The sequence below is a fragment of the Alternaria burnsii genome, assembly GCF_013036055.1.
Source record: "Alternaria burnsii strain CBS107.38 chromosome Unknown 728, whole genome shotgun sequence".
Taxonomy (NCBI): Eukaryota; Fungi; Ascomycota; class Dothideomycetes; order Pleosporales; family Pleosporaceae; genus Alternaria; species Alternaria burnsii.
In genome coordinates this window covers 700,153-724,040 of record NW_024066122.1, presented here as the reverse complement: position 1 = coordinate 724,040, position 23,888 = coordinate 700,153, and the positions used below count along the sequence as shown (strand labels likewise).

The 23,888-nt window shown below is 49.5% G+C and overlaps 9 protein-coding genes across 9 annotated transcripts; 5 read left to right on the top strand and 4 right to left on the bottom strand.

Moving 5' to 3' along the window:
- Nucleotides 1–1,382: 1,382 nt before the first annotated feature.
- On the top strand, nt 1,383–2,717 carry GT037_009611 (uncharacterized protein; the record flags this gene model as incomplete). Its single annotated transcript, XM_038934658.1, has 3 exons — nt 1,383–1,592; nt 1,645–2,507; nt 2,558–2,717. 3 exons carry the CDS (start codon nt 1,383–1,385, stop codon nt 2,715–2,717), a joined length of 1,233 nt encoding a protein of 410 aa, XP_038782933.1.
- A 211-nt stretch (nt 2,718–2,928) lies between these two features.
- GT037_009610 (uncharacterized protein) lies at nt 2,929–4,160 on the bottom strand (the record flags this gene model as incomplete). Its single annotated transcript, XM_038934657.1, has 3 exons — nt 2,929–3,693; nt 3,741–3,978; nt 4,030–4,160. 3 exons carry the CDS (start codon nt 4,158–4,160, stop codon nt 2,929–2,931), a joined length of 1,134 nt encoding a protein of 377 aa, XP_038782932.1.
- A 473-nt stretch (nt 4,161–4,633) lies between these two features.
- On the top strand, nt 4,634–7,215 carry GT037_009609 (uncharacterized protein; the record flags this gene model as incomplete). Its single annotated transcript, XM_038934656.1, has 4 exons — nt 4,634–5,594; nt 5,645–5,822; nt 5,916–6,302; nt 6,357–7,215. The coding sequence occupies 4 exons, from the start codon at nt 4,634–4,636 to the stop codon at nt 7,213–7,215; spliced, it is 2,385 nt and encodes a 794-aa protein (XP_038782931.1).
- Nucleotides 7,216–8,106: 891 nt separating this feature from the next.
- GT037_009608 (uncharacterized protein) lies at nt 8,107–9,026 on the bottom strand (the record flags this gene model as incomplete). The annotated part of the gene is made up of 2 exons (XM_038934655.1): nt 8,107–8,677; nt 8,737–9,026. The coding sequence occupies 2 exons, from the start codon at nt 9,024–9,026 to the stop codon at nt 8,107–8,109; spliced, it is 861 nt and encodes a 286-aa protein (XP_038782930.1).
- Nucleotides 9,027–10,925: 1,899 nt separating this feature from the next.
- GT037_009607 (uncharacterized protein) lies at nt 10,926–12,146 on the top strand (the record flags this gene model as incomplete). Its single annotated transcript, XM_038934654.1, has 1 exon — nt 10,926–12,146. One exon carries the CDS (start codon nt 10,926–10,928, stop codon nt 12,144–12,146), a length of 1,221 nt encoding a protein of 406 aa, XP_038782929.1.
- Nucleotides 12,147–15,307: 3,161 nt separating this feature from the next.
- GT037_009606 (lip-domain-containing protein) lies at nt 15,308–16,645 on the top strand (the record flags this gene model as incomplete). Its single annotated transcript, XM_038934653.1, has 1 exon — nt 15,308–16,645. One exon carries the CDS (start codon nt 15,308–15,310, stop codon nt 16,643–16,645), a length of 1,338 nt encoding a protein of 445 aa, XP_038782928.1.
- A 185-nt stretch (nt 16,646–16,830) lies between these two features.
- GT037_009605 (uncharacterized protein) lies at nt 16,831–18,593 on the bottom strand (the record flags this gene model as incomplete). The annotated part of the gene is made up of 3 exons (XM_038934652.1): nt 16,831–17,678; nt 17,741–18,529; nt 18,575–18,593. The coding sequence occupies 3 exons, from the start codon at nt 18,591–18,593 to the stop codon at nt 16,831–16,833; spliced, it is 1,656 nt and encodes a 551-aa protein (XP_038782927.1).
- A 1,414-nt stretch (nt 18,594–20,007) lies between these two features.
- GT037_009604 (uncharacterized protein) lies at nt 20,008–21,103 on the bottom strand (the record flags this gene model as incomplete). The annotated part of the gene is made up of 4 exons (XM_038934651.1): nt 20,008–20,122; nt 20,178–20,310; nt 20,374–20,757; nt 20,845–21,103. The coding sequence occupies 4 exons, from the start codon at nt 21,101–21,103 to the stop codon at nt 20,008–20,010; spliced, it is 891 nt and encodes a 296-aa protein (XP_038782926.1).
- A 960-nt stretch (nt 21,104–22,063) lies between these two features.
- On the top strand, nt 22,064–23,062 carry GT037_009603 (uncharacterized protein; the record flags this gene model as incomplete). The annotated part of the gene is made up of 1 exon (XM_038934650.1): nt 22,064–23,062. One exon carries the CDS (start codon nt 22,064–22,066, stop codon nt 23,060–23,062), a length of 999 nt encoding a protein of 332 aa, XP_038782925.1.
- Between the last annotated feature and the right edge of the window lie 826 nt (nt 23,063–23,888).

The following is a 23,888-nucleotide window of genomic DNA, read 5'->3' as shown; positions in this document are numbered from 1 at the left end:
CTTCTGCAACACTCAAAGTGTGCACGAGCGCACGATGTGGCCCTTTTTTCGGTGCAACTTGCCTAGGTTCAAGATTTGGCGTTTGCTGCTCCCAATTCTTTTTCTGTTATGTGATTCCCGCGTGTGTATCGTCCTAGAACGATCGCTAACATTTCGAAGCGAATCTACAAACTCGTATTGCGGCACTGGTTGTCGATTGGGATTCGGAAGATGCGGATCGTCTACTTCGTCGACATTGCGATTATCCGCCTATAGCTCGATCGTCTCATCAGTCGGTTCTTCGTCCATGGTGTCTTGTACTCCCAGCTCCTCCAGCCTCACTTTCTCTACTACCTTTTTGTCAAGCGTGGAGTTATCATCATCATCTTTTGTGCACACTTCTTCCAGTGTCGAAACATCGTCTACCATGTCGTCGTCTTCCGTGAAGAGTACCCCTACACCGGAAACCACTAGCACTTTCACCCCGTCCACAACCTCCACGATCCCAGACGCGACACCGACCTCGACCACGTCCAGCTCCTCTCTACCCCCAACACCCAGCTCCGCACCAGAAATCACGTCAACATCACCCATCAACCCATCATCCTCGACCTCAACCCCAACCCCCACCACTCCAACCTCAACTCCCATATCTACATCCAGCTAGGGAAAAGACAGAAATCGCGACATATATATAGGTTAGATTATGCGAGGTCCTAACACTCGTAGCATACCACTGCGCTAACGCAAGCTTGTTGCTGGTGAGCCTTATACATGCAATTTCCAACAAAGCTATCAGATCCGCCCTAGTAAGAAGACATCAAGGCAGGAGAATATAAGGTCTGTGTCTCGTCATCTCCAATAGCCTAGTCAGTCGATAACGTAGGCCTAGCCTGGCTAGAGCAAGTTTTTGATAGCTAAACAAAGGACCGATCAGGGAGATAGCAGCTCTTCACGCTTCAGGGCCATAGAAACCATATTACAGACGAGAGCAGTCTGCTGACACGTCGATCGATTATAGCAGAATCGGTTCAGTGCAAGGTAAACTTTGGCAATGTAAGCACTAGAACTTTATCACAAGGCTAGGATATCGCCGGGGACCCCCTCTCCGACAATGCGCAACGTCGGTGGCGCGATATACCGTGATAGGTCAAACTGAGCCTTGATGATTGATATGCTCGTTGGTTCAATAATAATCCCCGATCCTTACTCAATCCTGGTTGGGCTTCGATACGCGTTCAAGCTCGTTAGTGAGACTAAGTGGCTCCAAAGTGCTCGAGATATGCCGCCCGTATCCGCGGATTCCGCGACTTCCGAATCGAAGCTTTCCCCAAGGAACATTAATAGATTCTTTCGACGTGCGCAAAGTCTTGAACCATACGCCGGCCGCAACATCTTGCACAATGTCTCTCACCGATTTGGCTCAGGAAATCTTGACTAGTGCCAAGATGCTTGACGAACGAGGGCTTGTCGACCCAGAGTCCAAGCTTGGCTTCCGTAACCTATCGCCAACAGACTACAATATTCGCTCACGACTCATCGATGCGATACAAGAGTTGAACAGGCTAGCACTAGGCCCTACAGAGTATCTGTATTCCCTATACATGACTGGAGTATGGATATACGAACTTCTGATATGCGACCATAGCTGAGTATAGCCCATAGTGCATCCAGATGGTGGGCCTGCACGCAGTTGCACGCTACAATATCCCACAAAAGGTTCCAAACGATGGAATCAAAATCAAGGATCTCGGAAATGAGCTTAAAATGGATGAACAGATTCTAGGCCGTTTGGTTCGGCAAGCCATAGTCCATGGGATATTCCAGGAACCAGAGCCAGACTTGATAACTCACTCAAACCTATCGCGTCTCTTGCGAGACGATTCAGATTGGCTTCACCTCGCTCAGTTCTATACTGAAGATAGTTGGGCAGCAGCTGCTCTGGAATTGGATGCTCTGGAGAAGTGGCCTGCATCACACGACCCATGCCATACTGGTTTCAACTTGGCGCACAAAACGACAGATCCGTTCTTCGATGCGCTGGGATCAGATCCAAGCAGATTGAAACGGGTAGCTGGAATGTTTCGTGCTGTACAAACGATGCTTCTTCAAGGCCCTGACAAACTTACCTCGAGCCCTCTGTGGAACGAAATCGATAAACCCGGATCAAAAGTGGTAGATATCGGGGGTAACAGCGGCTATATCAGCCAACAGCTTGCAGAAGTCACGAAAGATGTCTGTTTCGTTGTGCAGGACCGTCCAGAAGTGGTGCGCATGGCGGAAGAACAGCTTCCGGCCGCTTTCAGGAGTCGCATCTCTTTTAGAGCTCATGACTTTTTCCACGAGCAGCCTATCAGAGGCGCACAAGTCTACTTCATTCGCAAGATCTTGCACGACTGGCCGGACTACCTTGCGATCAAAATCATACAGAACATCATTCCTGCACTCGCAGACGGATCCTACATAGTAATCTGCGACCGAATCTTGCCTGATAGAGCTAGGTCCGGGTATGAAGAGAAAGAAGCTAGGTAAGGAGATATGTGAACCGATAGATTCAGAGGCTAACCTGGTGTGTCAGATCTTCAGACGTGAACATGCTCCTGCATTTGAACGGGCGTGAACGCACGGAAGACGATTGGAAGAAATTGTTTGCTGCCGCCGATACTCGGTTGAAAGTAGAATTCGAGTATTGGGAGAGCAGCGCTCATTGTCTGATCAAAGCTCTCTGGTTGGGTTGATACCAAACGAGTGTTAGAGTGATGGAAGACACTCATCTCCACTCTAGAGAATGGTCTTAATTTGAGTTGTGTCAAGCCGTTTTGTTAGCAGGGGGTATGAAGCAATAAGGAACGAAGAGGCGGAAAAAGACGAAATTCGTTCATCTGATATAGTGATATCAGACTTGTTATAAATTATACAATTCTCCTAACGTGAGCGACATCTGTCCTCTCAAATCACGCCTTGGTTATAATTGAAATCACGCCCGGCGGTGACATTTCCCATGAAGATCGGGCCACCACCGCTACTAAGTGATGCAGTAGTACTCGTGTTACGAACCAGCTCGCATGCCGTTTCTTCCTGGTCTGTTTTTCTTGGAGTTTGGATGAGATGTCCTGGTGCACATGTCTCCTCGGATGTGTGGGACACTTCATGCCCGACGTGCTCCTGCGCCCGTCCGACACCCTTCTGTTTATCAATGGCATCCACCCATAACCACAATTGTCCTCGCACCCTCACGTATCCCGGATCCGTTGCGCCGCTGAATTTCGTCATATCAGAGTGATTCTGGTGGATGCTAGCATTAGGATACTCGGGCAGGATGGCTGACTGGCGAGGAACGATATCGCCGATACCCAGATGAGCCAACTCCTCATAGAAACAAAAGATCTCCATCCATTTGCCTTCATTCCTTCGCCTGTCCTCGATCATAGTGTGAAACTCCTGTTGGAGATTTGATAGCATTTCCGATCCGGGCTCAAGTACTGCGACAATGTCCTTGTTCGTCTGGCGGAAGAGGTTGGACAGTGCTGTGAGCGGCGCCGCCCAATCTGCCTTGCGAGAGCCAAGGTGTGGCGTGCCCATGAAGGCTATTGCGACTGTGCTAGGAAGAAGGGACTTCACGTGCGGTTGCGACGTACCACGGGAGATGAGCAAAGCCTGCTCCACTACCAAACCGCCTAGGCTATGCGCTACGAAAATGACGGGACGTTGAATCTATACTGATCAGTGACGTAGCCTGCAATAGATCCCTATTCACGCACCGAGTTCGTTTCTGCTCGTCGGAGCGAGACATCCTGCGCAAGAGACTTCCCGTGATCGCGAACCGTGTTTCCACCAGCGATGTTGAGGAGCTTCAGTACGTCTGCATCGTAGCCGAACGTCAAGATACGCACATTCCTGAGCTCCTTGGCGAGCAGATCTCGGGGCCAGAAGACCGATGTGGGTTTGTAGGTCCAGGTGGAATCCCGGCCACCTGTGAGGCCATGGACGAACACGATACTGAGACACGTGTCAACGAATTAGTGTATTGTGGTGGTGCGCTCCTCCTACTCTACGGTATCGTGCTGTCCTTCTGCTATCGTTCTCAGACCATAATCGCCTGTTGTCAAGAGGTCACCATCGGAGGGCTCTTTTTCCCGGCTTCTTAGCTTGAGACGGTCGACGAACCCTGATCTTCGCATCGTCACTGCTGCCAACTCAGCTATCTAATTAGCTCCCTGGCACTCAGGTGGAAAACAACGAACCTAGAAAAGTGGAGAGCTTTTAAGTCAGACTGCCGCCTAGTCAAGCTTCGCGCTGATTATTGTGGTTGCTCTGGTGTACAGGATCGTCGTATAATCTCGATGAACAACGAGCTCACAGGCAGCGCTAGGGCTCGACTGTATCATTCAAGGTTTGGAGTACTGTATGTTGATGCGCGACAGGTTCTGGATTTTGAAGCGGAACGGAAAGCTGACTGCCATTTGCGCATCCTCAGCCGCACCGGTGCTGACCAAGCCGGCTGAGTAAGAGGCGAGAATGCGAGCCTTCCCCCGCCTTGTGAGGAATGCCAAAAGTCCTCCTGCGCCATCACCGATACCGTCAGTAGTATAACGCTACTATTATGCACCTCTTCGAACGATTTCAATTGTCCGGTTCAGTTCTTGTCGCATAGATGGACGCGCCGGATCAAGTTGTGGATAGCGGGGGTGGCGCAGTGTTTCAAGGCGATGTCACGGCAGGCAGAGACATTACAATCAACCACATCACCGAGATACGACAGGTCACCGAGCGATTGAGCAGTCGTTCCACTTCGGCGGATATCTCGGAAAAGACACTTGGTAGCTTAGAAGCTCTGTGTGGAGCTGCGGAGTTCACCGAGGAGTACGCGAAAGAATTGAAGGTCGGGGTGTTCGCCAGCGATCTTCCGCTCGAACGGATAACGCGAGAATGCGCTTCTATCTTAACCGAGCTCAAGCGACTGGAGAGTCTTCTAGGACGTGATGGAGATGGCGGCGACGTATTCACCGCATCGCTTAACGAGGATGTTGTGGATATAAGATCAAGGCTCATGAGTCTGCAGATGCACCTCAGCAATATGAATAGCAGGAAGACCGCAAAGGACTTTGAAACTATCAAGGAAGCAGTGACACGACTTATGAATAGCCAATCGAGTTCGGACGAAGCTTCCTCGATTCGCACCTTCTATACTGCTTCAGCGATCCCCTATGTCGAGCGACAGATGTGGCAAGAAGTCCAGAATGCTTTGTGCGCACGCTTTACGACTGACTTTGTGCGAGACAACTATGCTTTGATCGTCGCTTCCGTGGAAGAGCTTGTCTTTGAGAACACGTCTTCGTGGATTGCACATGGACCTCAGTCGGATGATTTGCCTTCAAAAGCGCCCAAGGCTCGAGCTGCAGGCACAGATTTATGTCTATCTGAAAAGTTCAACGTTGCTACATCACACATCAAGGGAGCCGATGTCGCTGTGCAAGACCAATCTTTGAGCGTAGAGGACGGTGCTGACGACGACGCCTCCATAAGTCCGATATACAACAACGGGATAGATCCGACGGGTGTTCGATGGTCAGAGTTGGTCGAAGGTGGATCTGGTGAGTGTCTGCTTACACTAGGTCGGTATTATCGTTAGTATTCGCAAAGCAGTAGCTGACATGCCTCCTAGACGGTGGCGGTGTCAAGTCGTACTCAAGCATCCTGATCATTGAAGCACTTATGGAAGAGATTGTAGCTTGTGAGAATCTTTTCGAGCTGGAGTTCACGCACTATCCCAGAACATTCAGCGCTTCCTACTTTCGCCCATGTCATTACTTTCACAAGGTGTATGGCACATCGACAGGAGGGTATGTACTTCATGTGGAACTATCTCCTCCCACGAGGCTCAGTTCCAACACGGTTTTCTTCTAATGCGGATGCATGCTGATAACTTATTCTAGAATATTAGCCATTGCGTTAAGTCGACTTCGGATGAGCGTAACTCAAACGATCAAAGCTTTTGAATCTGTCCTAACCGCAATGTACGGAAGTCCTGCAAAGTTAAACCCTCTTGCTACGAAATACAACCATTCGGGTCTAGAGGCCACTCTCCATTGGATGGTTCAGCAGTACTGCAAGCAGCACGACCAGGAATCATGTAACCACGAAGAAAATTTTAGGTGGCCTTTGGCGGGTATCCCTATAGAGGGAGATGATGAAGGGTTAGTCGATCCGTACGAATCGGATGGCTCAGGCGGTCCAGATCCTCGCCTCGATGACTTTATCAGAAGGCAACAAGAGCGCCGTCGTTCGGAGCGCCGTGGCCTTGAATATCACGTTTGCCAAACGTAAGTAGATCGCCGTCCCTAATTGTGAAGTGGGGTGTTACTCATCCTACACAGAATTTGCTTAACAACTGTACACAACGGGCAGATAGACGAAGCACGTTTGCTGCGCACATACAACCATGTCTACGACTACGACATTGCTCCCCCATGGGTCACATATTACAACCAGTATAGCCCCGACCTTACCATTCCGCAAGTCGGTCGAGCAACTACGGCTGCACCCTTATTCTTCAAGGTCTTGGAAGTAAACGATCCTCGGGGTAATGTGGCTTTCAAAGATGGTGGTATACGAGAGAACAACCCCAGCTACTGTGCTTATTCAGAAGCCTGCTCACTTCGTGGAGACGAGCTAGAGCCGTCTCTTCTATTGTCTATTGGCGCGGGCCTGACTAGCTTTGATTCGGACGAGGCCCTATCAGAAATCACGCCATTCGGTCTGCCTGCTCTGACCAAATGGGCGAAGAAACGAGCTGTGTTCAAAGATATCCTGATCAAATACGCAGAAGGTCAAGACCGGCACAGAATGATGCGCACCATCGCTAAGGGTGGTCATACATGGTACAAACGTTTCGATGTCACACACGGCTTAGAGACCATCCGAATAGACCAAGGGGAAGGCAGAAGTCTGTGGAAGACGTTGAACACTGCATACGCAGCTACCCAAGCGTATTTGAACCGCCGAGAACGGGACGTAGGTGCGAGTGAATACGATACTCCAGGTCGGATGCTGCAGCAGACTGCGGAAAAGTTGGTACGTATGCGTAGGGCACGGGAGCTCGAGGCTATGACTGAAGGTGGGAAGAAGCGAGAGCAATGGGAAGCTTTCATGGGCAAGCACCTCCCAGGCGAGCGCGAATTCTACCGCAAGTATCAAGAAGAGTGGGACTTTGCCCTACTAGGCCGCAAACAATAGATCAGGGCTGCTCAGGCCCAGCTGTACGTCCGAAATTAGAAGCACACATCATCATCCTGCTTGGCATACAGTACTTCTGAAGTGAATGTATTCGTGTGTGACAAAATGGAGCTATGATTCTTAAGGGGGGAATTGAGGTGATGCAGTAGCAATTGAATGCAGTGTTCCGATAGGCCACAGTCGTGTTGGACGAAGTCAAGAACAAAGTCGATGTCCGCAATGAACCAGGTGACAATCAGCGTGTCCATGTCACGCACGTAGGTTTGTACCAGACTCAACAGGCCCGTAACTCGCACTGCTTAGACCGCAAGTGGTTGTTTGAGTTGAGCCAGAAACCCAGAAGCAGCGAGAAGATGTTGAACAAAGTTTTCCGGGCAGTGCAGATTGTGATTCAGAAGGCCCAGCAAGCTTCAAATCCGTACGTTGTCGGTGTTTCAGCAACGAACTACGTCAGACGCTACGAGATGGGCAGCGAGAATATCGAGAGACCCTTTGATACACGCCATACAGACAAGACAAGAACTTAGCGTGCTAGTTGGTAGTCTTCCATCATCGGTTGCATCTGGCGGACCGTACCACGATGATGTGCCGGGACATGGGTTGGCACGTCCTATCTCACAGCGATATCGACTATATCTGTGCACATTTACACTGCAAAGAGTTGTTGCATTAAAGTCCTGTCTTTATACTTGTAAATGACCTTACAGAGTCAATTCAGCTGATTTGTAGTCAATAATACACTCATGTGCAGTTTCACACGACTGTTGTCTAGCATAGAGTATAGAAATCCCAATAGTTGTAAATGGAAACCGTGTATGTATCTGCGGATCAGAAAATCAACCGCGCAGTTTATGCTGAACGCTAGACTGGTGCTTTCTTGTCGTCCACAAATTACTCGTGGTCAGTCTTGGTTGTGATCGCATCCCACTCAGCCAGTAACCTCATGGTCACTTCAATTTTCTCGCGGATGCCAGGAGAACAATCTGAGCCCAGCGCCACGCGCATCGGAACTTCTCTTCCTTCAGCGGCGCCAGTCTTCGTCAAGATGTCGACTATCACCCTAGAACCCTTCTTCACGTCACCAGGCTGATTGTTATTCACCTTATCCAGTGTCGCCCTGACCTCGCCCACAGCTGTCTCATCGTACACTTTGATTCGTTTCTCACTCTTAATTTGCGTACCAGCATTGAGGAAGCCAGTGCGAAAGTATCCCGGCTCGATAACTGTCACAGAGATTCCTAGCGGCGCAAGCTCACTGCGCATCGACTCAGAGATGCCACTGCATGCCCACTTAGTGCCAGCGTAGAGCGCGAAGCCCGCACCACCATGCCAGGAGCCGATGCTGCCGAAGTTCGCGATAGTGCGGTGACCGGAAGTAGCGCGAATGTAAGGCAGGAAGGCCTTTGAGACATTCAGCATGCCAAATACGTTGGTATTGAACTGATCAAAGTCCTCCTTAGGTCTGCTTTCGAGTCAGTTCAATATCTTTGAGGCGTATCGGGTGCCTAGAGCATCACTTACGAGGTCTCCTCAACTGCACCGACAAGGATATAGCCAGCCGCATTGACTAAGTGATTAATACAACCATACCGCGCATTAGCCTCTTGCGCGATCTTTTCAATCTCTGCTTGCAGAGCTGTGACATCGAGTGCAACAGTCACTGCACCCTTCTCTTGTAAATCGTGGAGGCGCGACGTGTTACGCGCGCTTGCGATGACCTTGTGGCCACGAGAGAGAGCCTCAAGAGCTATGTATTTGCCGAAGCCACTCGAGGCTGCCGTAATGAACCAGACTGGCGGTTGAGAAGACATCTTAGGTGCGCGTGTGACGCGGTTCCGGTTCACCGACAAGATGGAGTAGGGGAAGGAGAGATTCAGGAATATGAGGAGGAAGGTGCTCTTGATTCGAATGAACGTGCATCCAAAGCCTTCATAGCCCCATGCCGCTGGATACTCTTTCGGCGCTTAGCTCTATGCCCGACACACAGATATGCCCCAGGATCATGACACCTAACTTCGATCGCATGAAGCGGTACTTTCATTGGATTGAAGGACTCTGCCCAGAGGCTTTGAACGCAGACACCCCCATACGATCGGTTGTAAGTACCTTATTCCTAGTAGGTTTTTGTTGAGGTCCAGAGAAGTATTGAAGGAACATGCGGGGTTCGTACGCCCGGGCGGCAATGCAGTCAGATACTAACACATGTTACCATGGGCGTAGAGTGGAACCAATGGCCGAAGACGATATCGCTGATGCGCTCCGCAATTCTTCTAGGCATTGAGCGGGCGCTGTGGGTGATGCTGCATGTGATCACTTCTGTGTGTACGAAGATGGATCGGCCGGAGCGCCGATAGCCTTCGGGATTTCAGTGAACTGTCGCAGACACGCACTCTTTGAATCACGGATACACACGCCTACATAACGCCGACATGTTGTCTCAGCGTTTTGATACGTGCGCTTTGCAACAGGCTTCGCCGAGACCAGGCTGTCCGTCAATCTCAATATCGTATGTGATGCAACAAACCCAGGTACAGCGCATCTTGCCCACGAGGTAACCTACCTACACTTCCATAACATGTCACATTATATCCTGTAGAGAGAGTATCTCTACGATCTCGGAAAAGATATATAGCTATATCCTGTGCACACTGGAACCACCGATCGGGGGGGGGCAAGGGTTGCGCGGATTGCCCATCAATGTCAGCAGGGGGTCAGCGGCCGCGCTAGGATGGTCTGGTCGTTGGCGTCATAATTGCGATGGTCTGTGAGCCCGAAACTCCGAACTTGGGTAGGTGAGTTTTATTGCCGAAAGTCGAGTGCATCTTATCGCCGAAAACCACAGACCGTGCTTCGACAGCTGACCTATCAACCACGGCTATGTCGAACGAACCAACATCTCCTCAGGAAAAAGGCACTGATTGTGCATAAGTGCATGATCACATTAAACTACATAAGCATGTGCGAGTGTATCCTCCTCACCGCTAGCTCAAAGACTAGTATTCAACGTAGCCTTCAGATACCAATTGTCAGCTATCCCGTAGTATTGTTTGTTGCATTGCAGGTTCCCCTAGCCGCCAGTCCGACTTTAGGCTTCGCCATAGCCCCTCAGCAGACTAGTACAGAATGATCGGTCCAGAATTCCCGTCGTGGAGGCACATCGAATTCCTGGTGCACGCATTTTCCACGAACGTAGCGTGGCATTATGATATAGTGGACGAAGCTATGTTTCTTAACTAACTTTGCTAGTGGGAAGATCTTTTATATAATCAGCTGAAGGAAATCTTCAATGGTTCCACAGCCAATCTCTCGTCTTCTCCAGCATTACTTTTCCAAATTCTAGCACAGTCTTTGCTATTCCAACCATTGAACCATGACGACGGTCTCAATGACTTGGAACATGCGTCCAATATGAAACTTGCTGATCCAGCGGCTGAATTTATTGATGCAGGCCTGCGCCTCCCTGCTTTAATTGAGAAAAGTAAACTCACACTCACAACGATCTAGGTTGGATTATTGCGTGCCTCTTTTGGAAAGCACATCGGGAAGGTCTGGAGGCATGGTACCCTGTCGGTACTGCGATTCGCAACGGTCAAGAACTCGGTCTTCGCCTGGAGACATCAGCCCCAACGCTAGATTCCGGGCATCAAAGTTTGCCAGACTACAATTTGGGATGCAGGGTCTGGCCAATGCTCCAACTTTGAGATGCCCGTATGGCTGTGGTTCCGGGACGACCAATGGTGATCAAACTGGATCCTAGCCACACCCCCCTCGCCGCTTCGTGGAGTGACAGCCGAGTCGAACAGGAGCTGCCGCGGCCCCGCGACGTCATTCTTTGTGATTTTCACACCGCCTACAGATATCTACAGGATATACACAAGCTCGAAGAAAAGGTTAATGGCGTTCTCTTGGTTGAGGAGTTTCACGAAAGCATCTCTGCTGATATTGCTAATCTTTCTGCGTGGGCTACACCTCAGGGATCACGTTCGAGCAAATCGGCCTGGCTTTTGACAGATTTTCAAATCATGTTTACCAATGTACACTTCGTATTGTTCGCCTTGCATCGACGGTTCGTGTCTCTCTCTTTAAGCAGTCGCTGTAAGGCATATTACTTCACAACGCAGATTTTGGAGTTTCAAACCCGCCTGTGCGATTGTACGGAGCCACTGCAACATAGGAGTTTTAAACTGGGATTTCCCACGCTCGATGCTACGATACTCATTGCAGCCATGCACATCCGATTTCCAGATGAGTTTGCAGACCAATACCCCGCAGCAAAGAGGAATTTAGAATGGGCTTTGGATAGACTAAAACCTCTCGAACCCACGAATGATCAGGCCTGCTCAGCTTTCTATGTTATTCAGCAGCTGTATCAAAAATGTCGGCTAGCGTCTACTCTGCTCGCTCTCTTTCATTCGCATGTCAAGGTACGGAGGCTGGAATATTTGCGGAGTCAGAATCTAAAATGTTCCAATCTAATTGGGACGCCATTCTACAGCCTTTCGATACCACGATTCCAGCGCGCGCATTTCACGAGGCAATTTGCGATGGCACCTTCGTATCCTCATCAGGGGATCAAGCGCAATTTCTTGGAGAAAGAGACCATTCGCCGCTTGAGATGCTATGCCAACTTCTCACTTTGGAAATTTTTCAACTTACAACACGCGAAGTCACATCCAGTGGACTTCGTTCAGCAACACACGACGATGTCAGATGGCAGTCTGGCTTGTACTCTAAACGATCTGTCTTCTCTTTACAAAGGTCGAACGATGCTTGATCAAAGGCTGAGTGAGGCATGGAAGCAAAATTGTAGGAAGTTGCACAAAGATAGTGAGATGTTTACGGAATACCCGCAATGTCAGAAGGCTGATGCATCCCTACTGTCTGCGCTGTACCTTCAATCGGCACCGACCAGGCGGCCCTCCTTTCGATGAACTGCTCTACCTGTGGCCGCAGCTTGGTTTCCGCTAGAGTGGCATCATCGACAGTGCCAGTGCGCAAGATCGTCATCTCAGGAAATCGAGCGCCGCGACGGTACATCAGGGTTCCGCATGTCTTGCAGAAATAATTCGTCATAGATGCATTGGCCCGTACCGTCTTAGCCTCTTCGAATGTCGCGAGATTGTTCTCACCACGAAGGTGCTTGAGATGTGAGTTCGACACAGTGATATTAGATTGGTAGAAGGCGGAACCAATCTTGCGGCAGTCGAGGCAATGACAAACATGACGGTTTATCAAACCAGGTTTCTGGAGTGGCTGCAGATGTCTGTTAGCTCGTGCACTCTATTGTCGGGAGTAGTGAAATGTAAACGCAAGGCCGTATCGCAGCAGACTTCGCATGGATAAACTAACCAGAACCACCTGTACAGCTCCACAAAAGCATGTGGCAGTAGCTTCGTCTTCGGTAGACCAACCATCGTTTGAAAGATGGGTCACGGAGAATCCATGATCGTTGAAGGAATTCATGGCTTCGAATTGTTGACGATACTCTTCGTTGCGGAAATGTAAAACAACAGCGAGAACGCTAAGAAAGTGATCGCTGGTACGAACTGGCTACACCTGGTTGTGGTCTTCGTAGAACTAAGACAGAAAAAGACCTTCTTATATCTTTCTGGATATACGAGTTCGTTTTGCCAGTGCGATCAAGCTTATAAAGTGCAAGTCGTTTTTCGGGTGGGTAAGGCTTGTGGAGACATTTCAGGATTGGGATCTTGCAACGTCATATTCTACATTTAGATGCTTTTCGGTAAAGGATGTATTGGTAATGCTAGATATGTCGTGTAGTTTGCTGACCTAGCGATAAGACTTCGTGGATTGATTTGATGTAGCTGCCCACTCTACCCCGCTGAATTCACCCCACAGTGGGGCAACCCTGAACGTGAGACGCCACAATCAGCACACCAACCCAGAGGCAGTGAGGCAGTACGGGCGTCAGTACCCTTCTAAGACATAGTAGTCGCTGGTTATGGCCGAAGCGATTAGGCATAGAGGAAGGTGGTGAATAACAATATGCGCTATTGAACATCGCCTCTGCAACTCTTTGGAAGAGCTGGAACCAAGTCTGTATGCCGAACTACCCTGAAGGACGCGAACAAGGAAGCTGACTACATGAAACAAACCGTTAAGCGGAGGTGTAGTACCTAATATAACAGCCGGAAGTGACAGTGGCCGCGTGCAGGGCGTAAATCCTCCAAAGTTCGTGCGTGTAGGTGAACGAACCAGGGTCAATCACAAAGGTGAGGCTGGAATTGTTCAGAGTAAGCACTAATTTCATAGTGAGCAATTACTAAGCCAGGTACCCAGATGCTGATAATTGATGAACAAAGAATGACACAGATTGTCTTACCAACTAAGAGGTTTTAATGAAGACTATCACACAAGAAGTGGTGATGCGGAAGAGTCCGGATTAGCGCTGCTTCCGACTCCACGCCGGCTTATTGTCAGTCCTGGTCGTTACTCACGTCATTCTATCAAAACTCCTGCCTCACCGTCCGGTTCAGCGACCTATCGCTGTGGATCAAGTTCCGCACGCGTCAAATTCGTGGGTAGTTTCTGTGTGATTGAGAAATCGTCTTCCTTCTCCTGCGCGAAAGCTCTGTCTGGTTTGGCTGCATATAGGATTTTCTTTCTCCTTCTTATAGCCCAAACCGATGAAATCGCCATGATGAAAGAGCCTCAAGCTGTTCCGACGTCAGCACCGGCGACATGAACGGTTTTGATACCATCTGACTGTACTGGAAGATCGGAAAGGGAGCTCGTTTCTGCAGGCCGGTTGAACATGAACGAGATGGCGGGATGGTTATACCCACTGACAGATCCTACCACAGTGGCACCGCCGTTCACTTTAAGAGAGGTCAGACTTGACTGATGTAGGTAAATGTACATGGAGTCTTGTCACCCATGTTCCGCCGATTCTCTCTACAAATTTGGTAGGCACTTCGTACGCCAGCGCATTATTATTAGAGAGAGCTCGACGCACAGTCAGTCAAATCAAACAGGGCGACACCGCCTTGCTGATCACATCTAAGCGTGTCAAAATGGGAATCTGACGCGTTGTATCCACTGCATACGTCTCTGCATCTAGCGAGCCGCCTATCCTGATCACATGCCGCACTCTAGCAGAATCGCACGAATGACCGAACCTGGAATCATTGCTTGACATACCTCTTCACGAGATCAAACGTTCAAATCGTGCCGCCGAGGTGGTGTAGAAATCTGTGAAGGCTGCACTAACGAGCAGGGTAACCCATGGGGACTGCGCTCAGGTCTCTACAGACGGCAGATCCCTCGGGTGTGGCGCCTAGTGGTGATTCTAGCACGGAGCGTCCACTTCCCTAACTCCAGTACTGACTGTCGACGATGGCGGTTTGCCCACGGGTAAGAAAAGACCATGTTAAGCTGCTCGCTAACCCCCCAGACTCGCTTAGACGCCAATCTCCTACTGCCAGACTTATAGAGATCGCGCCCATAACGAAAAGGATAAATTCGATTTTCCTTCCAGTGGCTTGTTTTGTCGATATCCGGAGAAGCGAAATATCGAGCTGGACTTGCCCACCAATGGGTAATTGACGGTTCTCGGCTCTGCTCTAGATTTGAGCTAGACAAGACTGGTAACCCCCGCATCTTAAACCTGGGGGATCGACACAGGGTGCACAATTAGCGTCTGTGCTATTAGCCTCTAAAGCTTGAACTGAGATCTTTGATAAGTATTGAGGTCGATCGACCACAATGCCGAGGTACTAGACAGAGAAGCTAATAGACCGCATCACAATCAAATTATCTTGACATCTTAGGGTCACCATTTCCGATTTGCATTCTCGATCAGGTAGGCACGATCGTTTAACTGGACTCAGGAGAGCATCACTCGGTTAAATTCATTTCTACTTAGCTAATTAGAGTTTGAAAGCTTGTCTACTGGACTAAACATCTAAGTTCGGAAGCTTATTGCTAGACAAGCTTTCACATGCTACGTTCGCGAGCGCTGGTCAGTATGCTCAGTGTAATGCCTTGACTTACATAAATAGGTCAGCTTGGTCCTCTGTATGATACATCTCAACCAGCGGCGTTTCGAAAGTTTCGCGCATTTTCCTCCATCATGTTCTTCTCATTACTGAATCTTCTCATCTGCAGCCAAGTCGTCTTGGGTAGCATCCATCGCCGGGTAGCACCTATTCCTCCAGCTCAGGATCCTTTTTATCAACCACCAGCAGGTTACGAAAATGCCGTCCCGGGGACCATCCTTAGGTCCAGGCCTGCCCCAGCTAAACTCCAGGCGCTTAGCCTTGTTCCAGTGAACATCAAACAAGTCACCCAACTCTTGTACCGTACGACGAACGCTCTGGGACAGCCAGAGGTCACTGTCAGTACTGTCATGGTACCAGAGAATGCGAGCTACGACAAGGTCGTCTCATACCAAGTGGCAGAAGACAGCGGAGGCCAAATCAATTGCGCTCCGTCATATACCCTTCAAACTGGCTCTCAATCTATCTACGCTGGCACTGGAGATGTTGAGATGCTCCTTATTCTTGGAGCTCTGAACGAGGGATGGATCGTGAGCAGTCCGGACTGGGAAGGTCCTAACTCGACTTTCATTGAAGGCTTTCAGGCTGGCCAATCTACTCTCGATTCTGTCCGTGCAGTGCTTTCGTCAGGCAAGATCACCGGTGTAAAGAGTGATGCCAAGGTCCAGATGTGGGGTTACAGCGGTGGTGCGTTAGCTTCGGAATGGGCCATGGAATTGCAGTCGTCTTACGCCCCGGAACTTAAATTTGTCGGAGCTGCGATCGGTGGAGTGACCCCAAACGTGCAGAACGTGTACGGTACCATCAACCATGGCCCTTTCGCCGGAATCGCCGCTGCCGCCCTCCTAGGCATGGCCAATGCATTTAAGGACTTCCAGACAGCGCTAACGAACCAATTGATTCCGGCAAAGGCAGCGGAGTTTTACCAAGCGGGACAGAATTGCTTCTACGGCGATGTAGTGCTTTTCGCCGGACAGAACATTTCTTCATACTTCTACGATGGTGACGATATCGTCCTCGAGCCAACTCTTGCCAAATACTTTCGCTCGAACGCACAAATGGGTCGTCACGGTGTTCCATCGATGCCGTTATTCGTCTACAAGGCGGTGGCCGATGAGATTTCTCCTATTGCCGATACAGATGCGCTGGTGGATCAATTCTGCGGTGACGGTGTCTCAATTACTTACGTCAGGGACGCGGCGGGTGAGCATTTCACGCAAGCCGCCACTAGCTTTCCAGATGTTATCAACTTCCTTCGTGCGAGGTTTGCTGGAACACCTATCTCTGGATGCTCGATTCGAAACGAGTTTCTAGATGCCTTGGATGCAGGCGGGCCTTCGTACTTTGGCAGCATTATCGTCACCGAACTGTTGAATCTACTAGGCAAACCAGTTGGTCCAGGTAATGTTTAGAGTTACTATGTTATTACGCTGTTACTATACCTACCGTAGTCTCCTTTGAACCGCGCTAGCCTTCGACAATAGATGACAGTGGAGAGTGGTCGCCGCCCTCTCAGATCGTCGGCGCGATATCACCCCATGGAGATAGAGAATTCGTTATAAGAATACGCTATAGAGATGCTAGATAGCCTAACTACCTACTCATCCAGTCTGTCATTTGTGCCATGGTCTGTGCCATGGTCTGTGCCATTGTCCGGACTATCATCCGTGTCATCATCCGTGCTATCATTCGCAATCTGCTCGGTTACATCATCTCGACTCAAGGCTTCTATCTCTTTGCGCAATAGTAGGAACCATTCTCGCATTGTCTCTCCCCGCCTCTCTTGAACAGGCACGGTGATGTCTTCTTTCAGGACGAACTCCTCCATCACGTTGCGCCATCTCTCATTGCTACTAGTCTCTTCGTCTTCTTCTTCGTCAGATCTGTCTGGGTCAATTTTCTTTCCATATTTGAACCATCGCTCATAATTCATGACTTCGGTCTCGCTAGGTTCCAATTCTTCCAGATAAGCACCTGTTCCGTCGACTGGGGTATTTGCATGCTGAGAACCGTGTTGTTTACGCCAAATGTATCGAGAAAGCCGTGTACCCTGCTCATCACGATCGAGAATGAGCGGTCCTACTGACTCATCCCTTGCTTGGGCCTTGTAGCCAGGCAGACACCCTACACTATGCTTGTACCGTTCTTGCAACATGCGGACCGTCCAGTGAATTGTGAGGCCTACATCCGTCTTGGCTTCGCGAGGCACATCCTCTACAATGCTATGTTGCTTTACGACATGGGGTTCCTGAAGATATCCAAGTGATAAAACACTGCCAATCTTGCAAAGGTATTGAGTCCAAGAGCGCTTCGGAGAGCCTGTGTTTTCTACAAGATTCGTCTTTTTGAAGGCGCACCAGTACTTATACCGTGGGCGCACGAAGCGGCCAGGGGTGACGCGCTTCCAAACTGCCCACCAACCGCGATGTGAGCACTTGAGATATCCTGTAAATTGACGGATGATCAGATACATGTCTTTTCTGCGGATATATACATTTCAGACTCACCTTTTGACTCGCTGGAGCTGATGAAAGTACCCTTGTTGGCAATAGGTTCTTTTGATGTCTTCCAATCTAGCATACTACGCCACTGACCAGAAGTAGGCTGCAACTCGATTGCTAGTGGCATGTAATATCTGAACATCACGAACTTGTCCAAACGCGCCTTAGACGCACTCTGTATAGCAGAGATCATCCAGACGAACGGCAGCATTGACGATCCTGAATCTTCGCTACCTCCGCCTATGTCGGAATGACAAACCACGAACGCACATTGCTGTACGGTTGTTCTCATGCCAGCCGTACGGTAGGGCATAGGGTCGAATCCAAAACGTCTCTCGTGTATCGATATTGCGTGAAAAGCTGAATCGACACAACTTGGTACAGAGGCTCCCACGAACGAGAATTCGCGGCTGAAGATCGAACTAACGGTGTCCGACTCTGCAAGGACTTTGATTCTCGTTCTGACAAGAAGCCCATTGGTCTGAAGTTTGTCGATGGACTTTGTAATGTCTTTCCCATTCTTCCACTCCTCGAACAATGACTCCAGGAAAGCGAGACCTTTGCGCCGCAGAAGACCGACCTTGTCAATGAATGCAGCTAGGCAACGAACAGTGAACCCTCCCCGTGAAAAGCCTACGAGAATGATCTCATCCATCGGGTGTTTCAGGCATGGTAGAGAGAATGTATCTTTGTCGTAGTATGCGGCGTTACACGTTCTCTGACACTCGAACACACGCTTGAAGTTGTAGTTCAGACAGAGAAAGTAGTAGGCGTTGAGAATGTGACCAGCCACACCTGCGCCATGTTAATACTGGACAGAGACAATGAGATTAGGGTCACACTTGCCTTCTCCCGACATTCGCTGCCTCAAATTGCCCGTCCAGCCACCCGTTGTTCCAACACCACTGCCATAATACACTTTTTGCGTCCTTACTTTGCTATTCACACAACGAGCCAACCATCCCACATTTGTTATTGGCCTTTTAGTGCCAGCGGCATTGTTCCAGGTGCCATCGCAACAAACGATAAGGCAATTGTGCACGCGTCGCTTCTCAACGGTGCTCGCTTGGACGCTTTTGCTGTTTAACGTGTGTCATCACTATATTCTTGCACGAGACTGCGTGTTTCTCTTGTCTGAAGATCAAGCGCTTCCAAGAATCGCTCATCTCTTGGGAATGACACTATAAACGGCATGACGTCGAATGCAATATGATTCGGAAGGCCCCAGAATCTTCGTTGCGTGGAAGTATATCTAGAGCGCGCATTAGCATCAGTGCCTAGAAAGGGCCAATCCTCATAGAGTCCGTTACATCTGTAGCAGTTTCTCACAGATGCAGCTTTCTGTGAACCGTATTCGCATACAAGAGAGGAAGTATTTGGAAAAAGCGGTGGTTCAGATCTCGGAAACAAGGCTAAGAGATCAACGATTAGGTAGTCCGCGGCCTTTCACCCTCTTTAACGCTTCAGTCACCATGAAGCCGCATAGTAAGTACGAGCTGCAAGGCGTAAGCAGTATTGTGGCATCAAGTATGATATCTCGTAACATCCCGGTCTGGATTTATCAGTTGCTGGTCTTGTGCATGGAATCTACATTGGGGACATCGTATCGAGCCGTGCTAAGACATATGGTTGGTGATCCGGAACTGGTTTGCGCACATGCAGTTCGTTTGCGGTGGCCCCCAAAACGCCTGCATAAGCCACTCCAGTGATCATCTTTCGCCAAGTATGTGATGGGGAAGGGCTGGACATGGATGATTCTCCCAGGCCATCATTATTCGACGTAGATAACACTTTTGCCTTGAAGCTGAGACGCATGATGAATGCGGAGAGTAAGCTGGCATATAATAATAGTCCACGAGTGGTAGATGCAGTTCGTTGCGTGGTTTCGCGAGGGCGCATTGAACGGTATGCGAGCGACGCCCCCGGAGGCTGAGCATACGCGCCGAATTTGAGGTTACGAGGCTGATCAACTCCAACCAGACATGCAATCAGCAACGATGGTCTTGGAAGAATGGACTTGTCTGGATCTGTTGCATCCTAGTGGGTTTTGGGTCCGTGCAGCATTATCATCCGTGCTTGTGCACTGAAGCTCGCGCGTTTGCCAGCGTAGTCATCGCCAGCCTTATTCTTGTCCTCATTATTACCCTTGTAAATTTGCATGGCCCGAGCCAGTGGATGTGGAAATCGTACTAGACAATCGACAAATACTAACAGGCGTACTGAACAGGCCTTTCACAGTCTATTTTGGAATTGGTTCCACGCTAAACTCAAGCTCATGGTGCGGTATAACCACCATCGACAAGAATATCTGTTCCCGTCATGTATGAGGAAGCGTCCGACGCAAGCAAAAGATATACTCCCTTAAGCTCTACTGTTTTGCCGAAGCGTCTAAGGGGGTTAGCCATCTTTTCTGTTCTCAGAGTTTGTGTGTAGGATCATTTACCCCATAGGCACTTTGTCCATGATCGCGCTCATGTCATCATCTGCGACCGGTCCGGCTATAGTAGTTTCTATAAACCCAGGAGATACAGTGTTCACACGAGCGAAATTTAGCCATTCGATCGCGAGGGATTTGCCTGAACAATGTTAACATAGTCGGACTCGGTAGAAACACTAACAAGTGTCTCTAGATTGCTTACACATATGAATGACGGCGGCCTTGGATGCATTGTACGCCGCTTGACGTCGAGGGATGTTGACGATGTGGCCAGACATGCTCGCTGTTGCGATAAAGCTGCCGGTTTCAAAATTTTCGAGCGAAGTCCCATGCAATGTAGTTCCCTCTTGCTTCTGTCTGCGGAAGTGACTCCCAGCAACATGGGCGCAGTAGACAAATCCGTTGGTGTTGATGTCCATGACTTCAAGGTATCTCGCAATGTTCGAGTCGATGAACGACTCATCCCCCCAGGAAACGCCAGAATTTGCCACGAAGATGTCAAGGCGCCCGTTGAGTTCTTTGATAGCGTTTTCCATCGCCAACTTTACTTCGTCGTATGAGGTGACGTCGACTTTATAGGCTTTGCCTGTTGAGTCATGGGTCAGCACGACTTCTCAATTATTTCATTCAATAAATCATGCATCAAGGAGGTTGTAGATTTGGTCACACGTACACTTGACTTTGAAGACTTTTTCGATGTTGTCGGCCTCTTCAATAGCCATGCTGTTGCTGTTGTACCAAATCGCCACATTTGCACCCGCCTCCGCAAAAGTCTTGGCTACCGTTAAGCCAATTCCCTGACCTGCGCCAGATATAATTGCGGTTTTACCAGCCAAGGAGAACAACTGCATAGCCGGGCTGTTCGCTGGGGGGTTTGTGTTGTTGCGTTGGAACACTCCGTTCTTCATGCTTTCAGCCATAACCCCAGACATCTTGTGTTTCAGAATAACGATTGCTAAGATCGAAAGGAATAGCAAGGCTTCCTAAGTATTAACGAAACGATTAGCACCCACCAAGTATAAATACAGGCAGGGAATGGGTGCGAGCCAGACTACTAGTTGCAACGCTGCAATGTTACTACTGCTCGTGATCTAGAATCACACCGTAGTACTGCTAATATCTGCAAGCGTGCAATCATACGAGCGCCTAGTAAGACAAGTAGCTGTGCGAATGCTATAGTAGGTTACGGTACTATTGTTTGCGTTACAGTAGCACCGGGGTTACACAATAAATGCACCACCTCTAGGAACAAGCCATCTTTGAAAGTGCTGCACAATGCAACAATAGAGCAAAGGATTCTTATAAAAACTTTGTACCTATAAAGTCTCTATAGAAGAATATTTTTGTAGGTTTTATTTTACTTCTAGTTGCTGTTGTTGTGTTACTCTCAATAGGAATATCTTACTAGTACGCTATAGATCAAGACTGGTCCTAATTTAGGTGTTGCATTTGTTGTGACCCCGGTGGTAGCATTATCTCCGTACATTACGCTGTCACACTGGTGCGGGGATCCTGTAAGCGTCGCTCGCACAGACCCTATGAGACGGAATTTCCCTAGCCGTGCTTCGCCGGATCTACCGGCATATAGCTGAAGCTATTCACAGCCACCTAAGCAGAAAGCCACTAACCACGACGTGCCCTAGTTAACGCTTCGCACAAAACTCCACGCGTTGAGAGGAACCTGACACTGCCCAAGGATGACGGAAAATTCAACATCGTACAAGCATCGCCCGAAACGTCGTTGTGCCCACCGCAAGTCCCGCAACGGATGCGTTGAGTGCAAAAGTAGACACATCAAATGCGACGAGAACCGCCCGAGCTGTTCCAACTGCACCACAGCCAACCGAACCTGCATTTATCGGGGGTCTGGCCGGGCTACTGCAGCCTCATCAATGACTGGGTCAGACAGTACAGCCAGTCATCGAGCGAACACCGCCCAGGATGCGGGAATAGTACTAGGACGAGGATCAGGGCCACGGAACACGTTTACAACGGCTCATCTGACCTACTTGCACCACGCCGAGCGCTGCCTCGGAGATATCATATCACTTCGAGGCGATGTCACCCTATTGCTCACAATTGCCATCGACACTGCCTCTACAGCGCCCTACGTGCTTGACCAGGTGCTGGCTCTCGCAGCAGCCCATCTTGCGACCACGGATCCATCAAGGCATCAGCTCGCTCGATCTCAAGCGATCGAGCTGCAAACGCGAGCTCTCGAAGAATTCAATGAAGCCATGGAAAATATGTCTGAAGACAGTTACATTCCGAAGTTTCTGTTTGCAACACTCCTAGGTATTCACGTTCTTGGGGAGACACTTCCCAATCAACAGAACGGCTTGCCCCAGTTCTTAGAGGCATTTGTCGGCTATGCCCGACTGCATCGAGGGGTGCGCGCCGTGGTAACGGCTATGTCGTGGAAAGCTGTCCTCGCGTCGGATTTACAGCCCCTTGTCTACGTCCACCGGCTCAGCAACCACGTCAAGGAGCAGACACCGGGCACGGACACCTTGGCGCTCAGTAAGTTCCTTGGGTCTTCTGGGGAAGATGGTTGTGTAGTAAATGCTTGCCAAGAGGCACTCAAGCAGTTGCAGTGGGTCTTTGACATGTGTAATCAGGATCCTTCAAGAGCTGACGTGGGCGTGCATGCGACCATGGCATGGCCCCTGCTGGTCCCTCAGGAGTACCTGAACCTGCTGCTCCAGATGCAGCCAGAAGCTCTTATGGTCATGGTCTTCTACGCAGCAGTGCTCTATCGTCACCGGCACTTTTGGGCGTTCGGATCTGCAGGATCGGTGCTTATAGACATGCTCTCGGCTAACCTCGACAGTCGTTGGCACGACAGCCCGGCTTGGCCAAATCATGTTCTTTTTGAAGCAGGTTTGTTCTAGAGTCTCTATACTTAATAAATGTACTTAGCATAGTTGAGTAAACAACTCATCGTCGCGCAGCAAGACTTGAGAGAATTTAGCTCTAGATCGCGATGCTAGTGCAGGGGGTATTTGAGTAGGCACTGAGATATTAGTGTAGGCTCCTGTAGAGATGACTCCTCGAAGGACTATCAAGACTCCTAGGGGAATGATATATGCCTACGTTATATGATCATGGCGGGTGAGAGCCGACGGTGGCTCGAAGCTTCCCTAGTGGCTTGTCCGCTTGTAGCTGGGGTGTGCGGTGCTGAAACATCGTGACGATCTGTCTCTTACCATCTTTGTAACGTGAAACAAGTACTGTTGCCTACAGTCGCACCTTTTATAGCTATGGGCATCGTCTCAGCGTGTTCAAATCAGCTTGCTATACGCGTATTGAATTGAATTACAGTTGAAATTTGCACGGCCGGCGATTCCCGGCATAACTACAGCTAAATCACGGGCCGCATTCTTTCGCGGATATCTGGCGAATCATCTGGTCTGCGTATTGCGATCGTATCGCATACGTAACATCGTTCTTCTTCTTCACAGACTAGTCATACCGGTGACCCAATGCTATAGCCACGACGTGGTGTAACTCCGCTGACCCCAAATCATGCTGCAAAATTTTCAAGTTGTGTTATGACCGTGTCATACCTCTTATAAACATAAGTTGTAAAAGCGCTGGCATGTCAAATTCATGATCCGTACGATGGGTATCGCTGTTCCATGTGGCAAATGTGGGATGTTGAAGTCCTGCTACATGAACAACAGTCTATGCAGCATCAATTGCGGGGCGTCCAACATA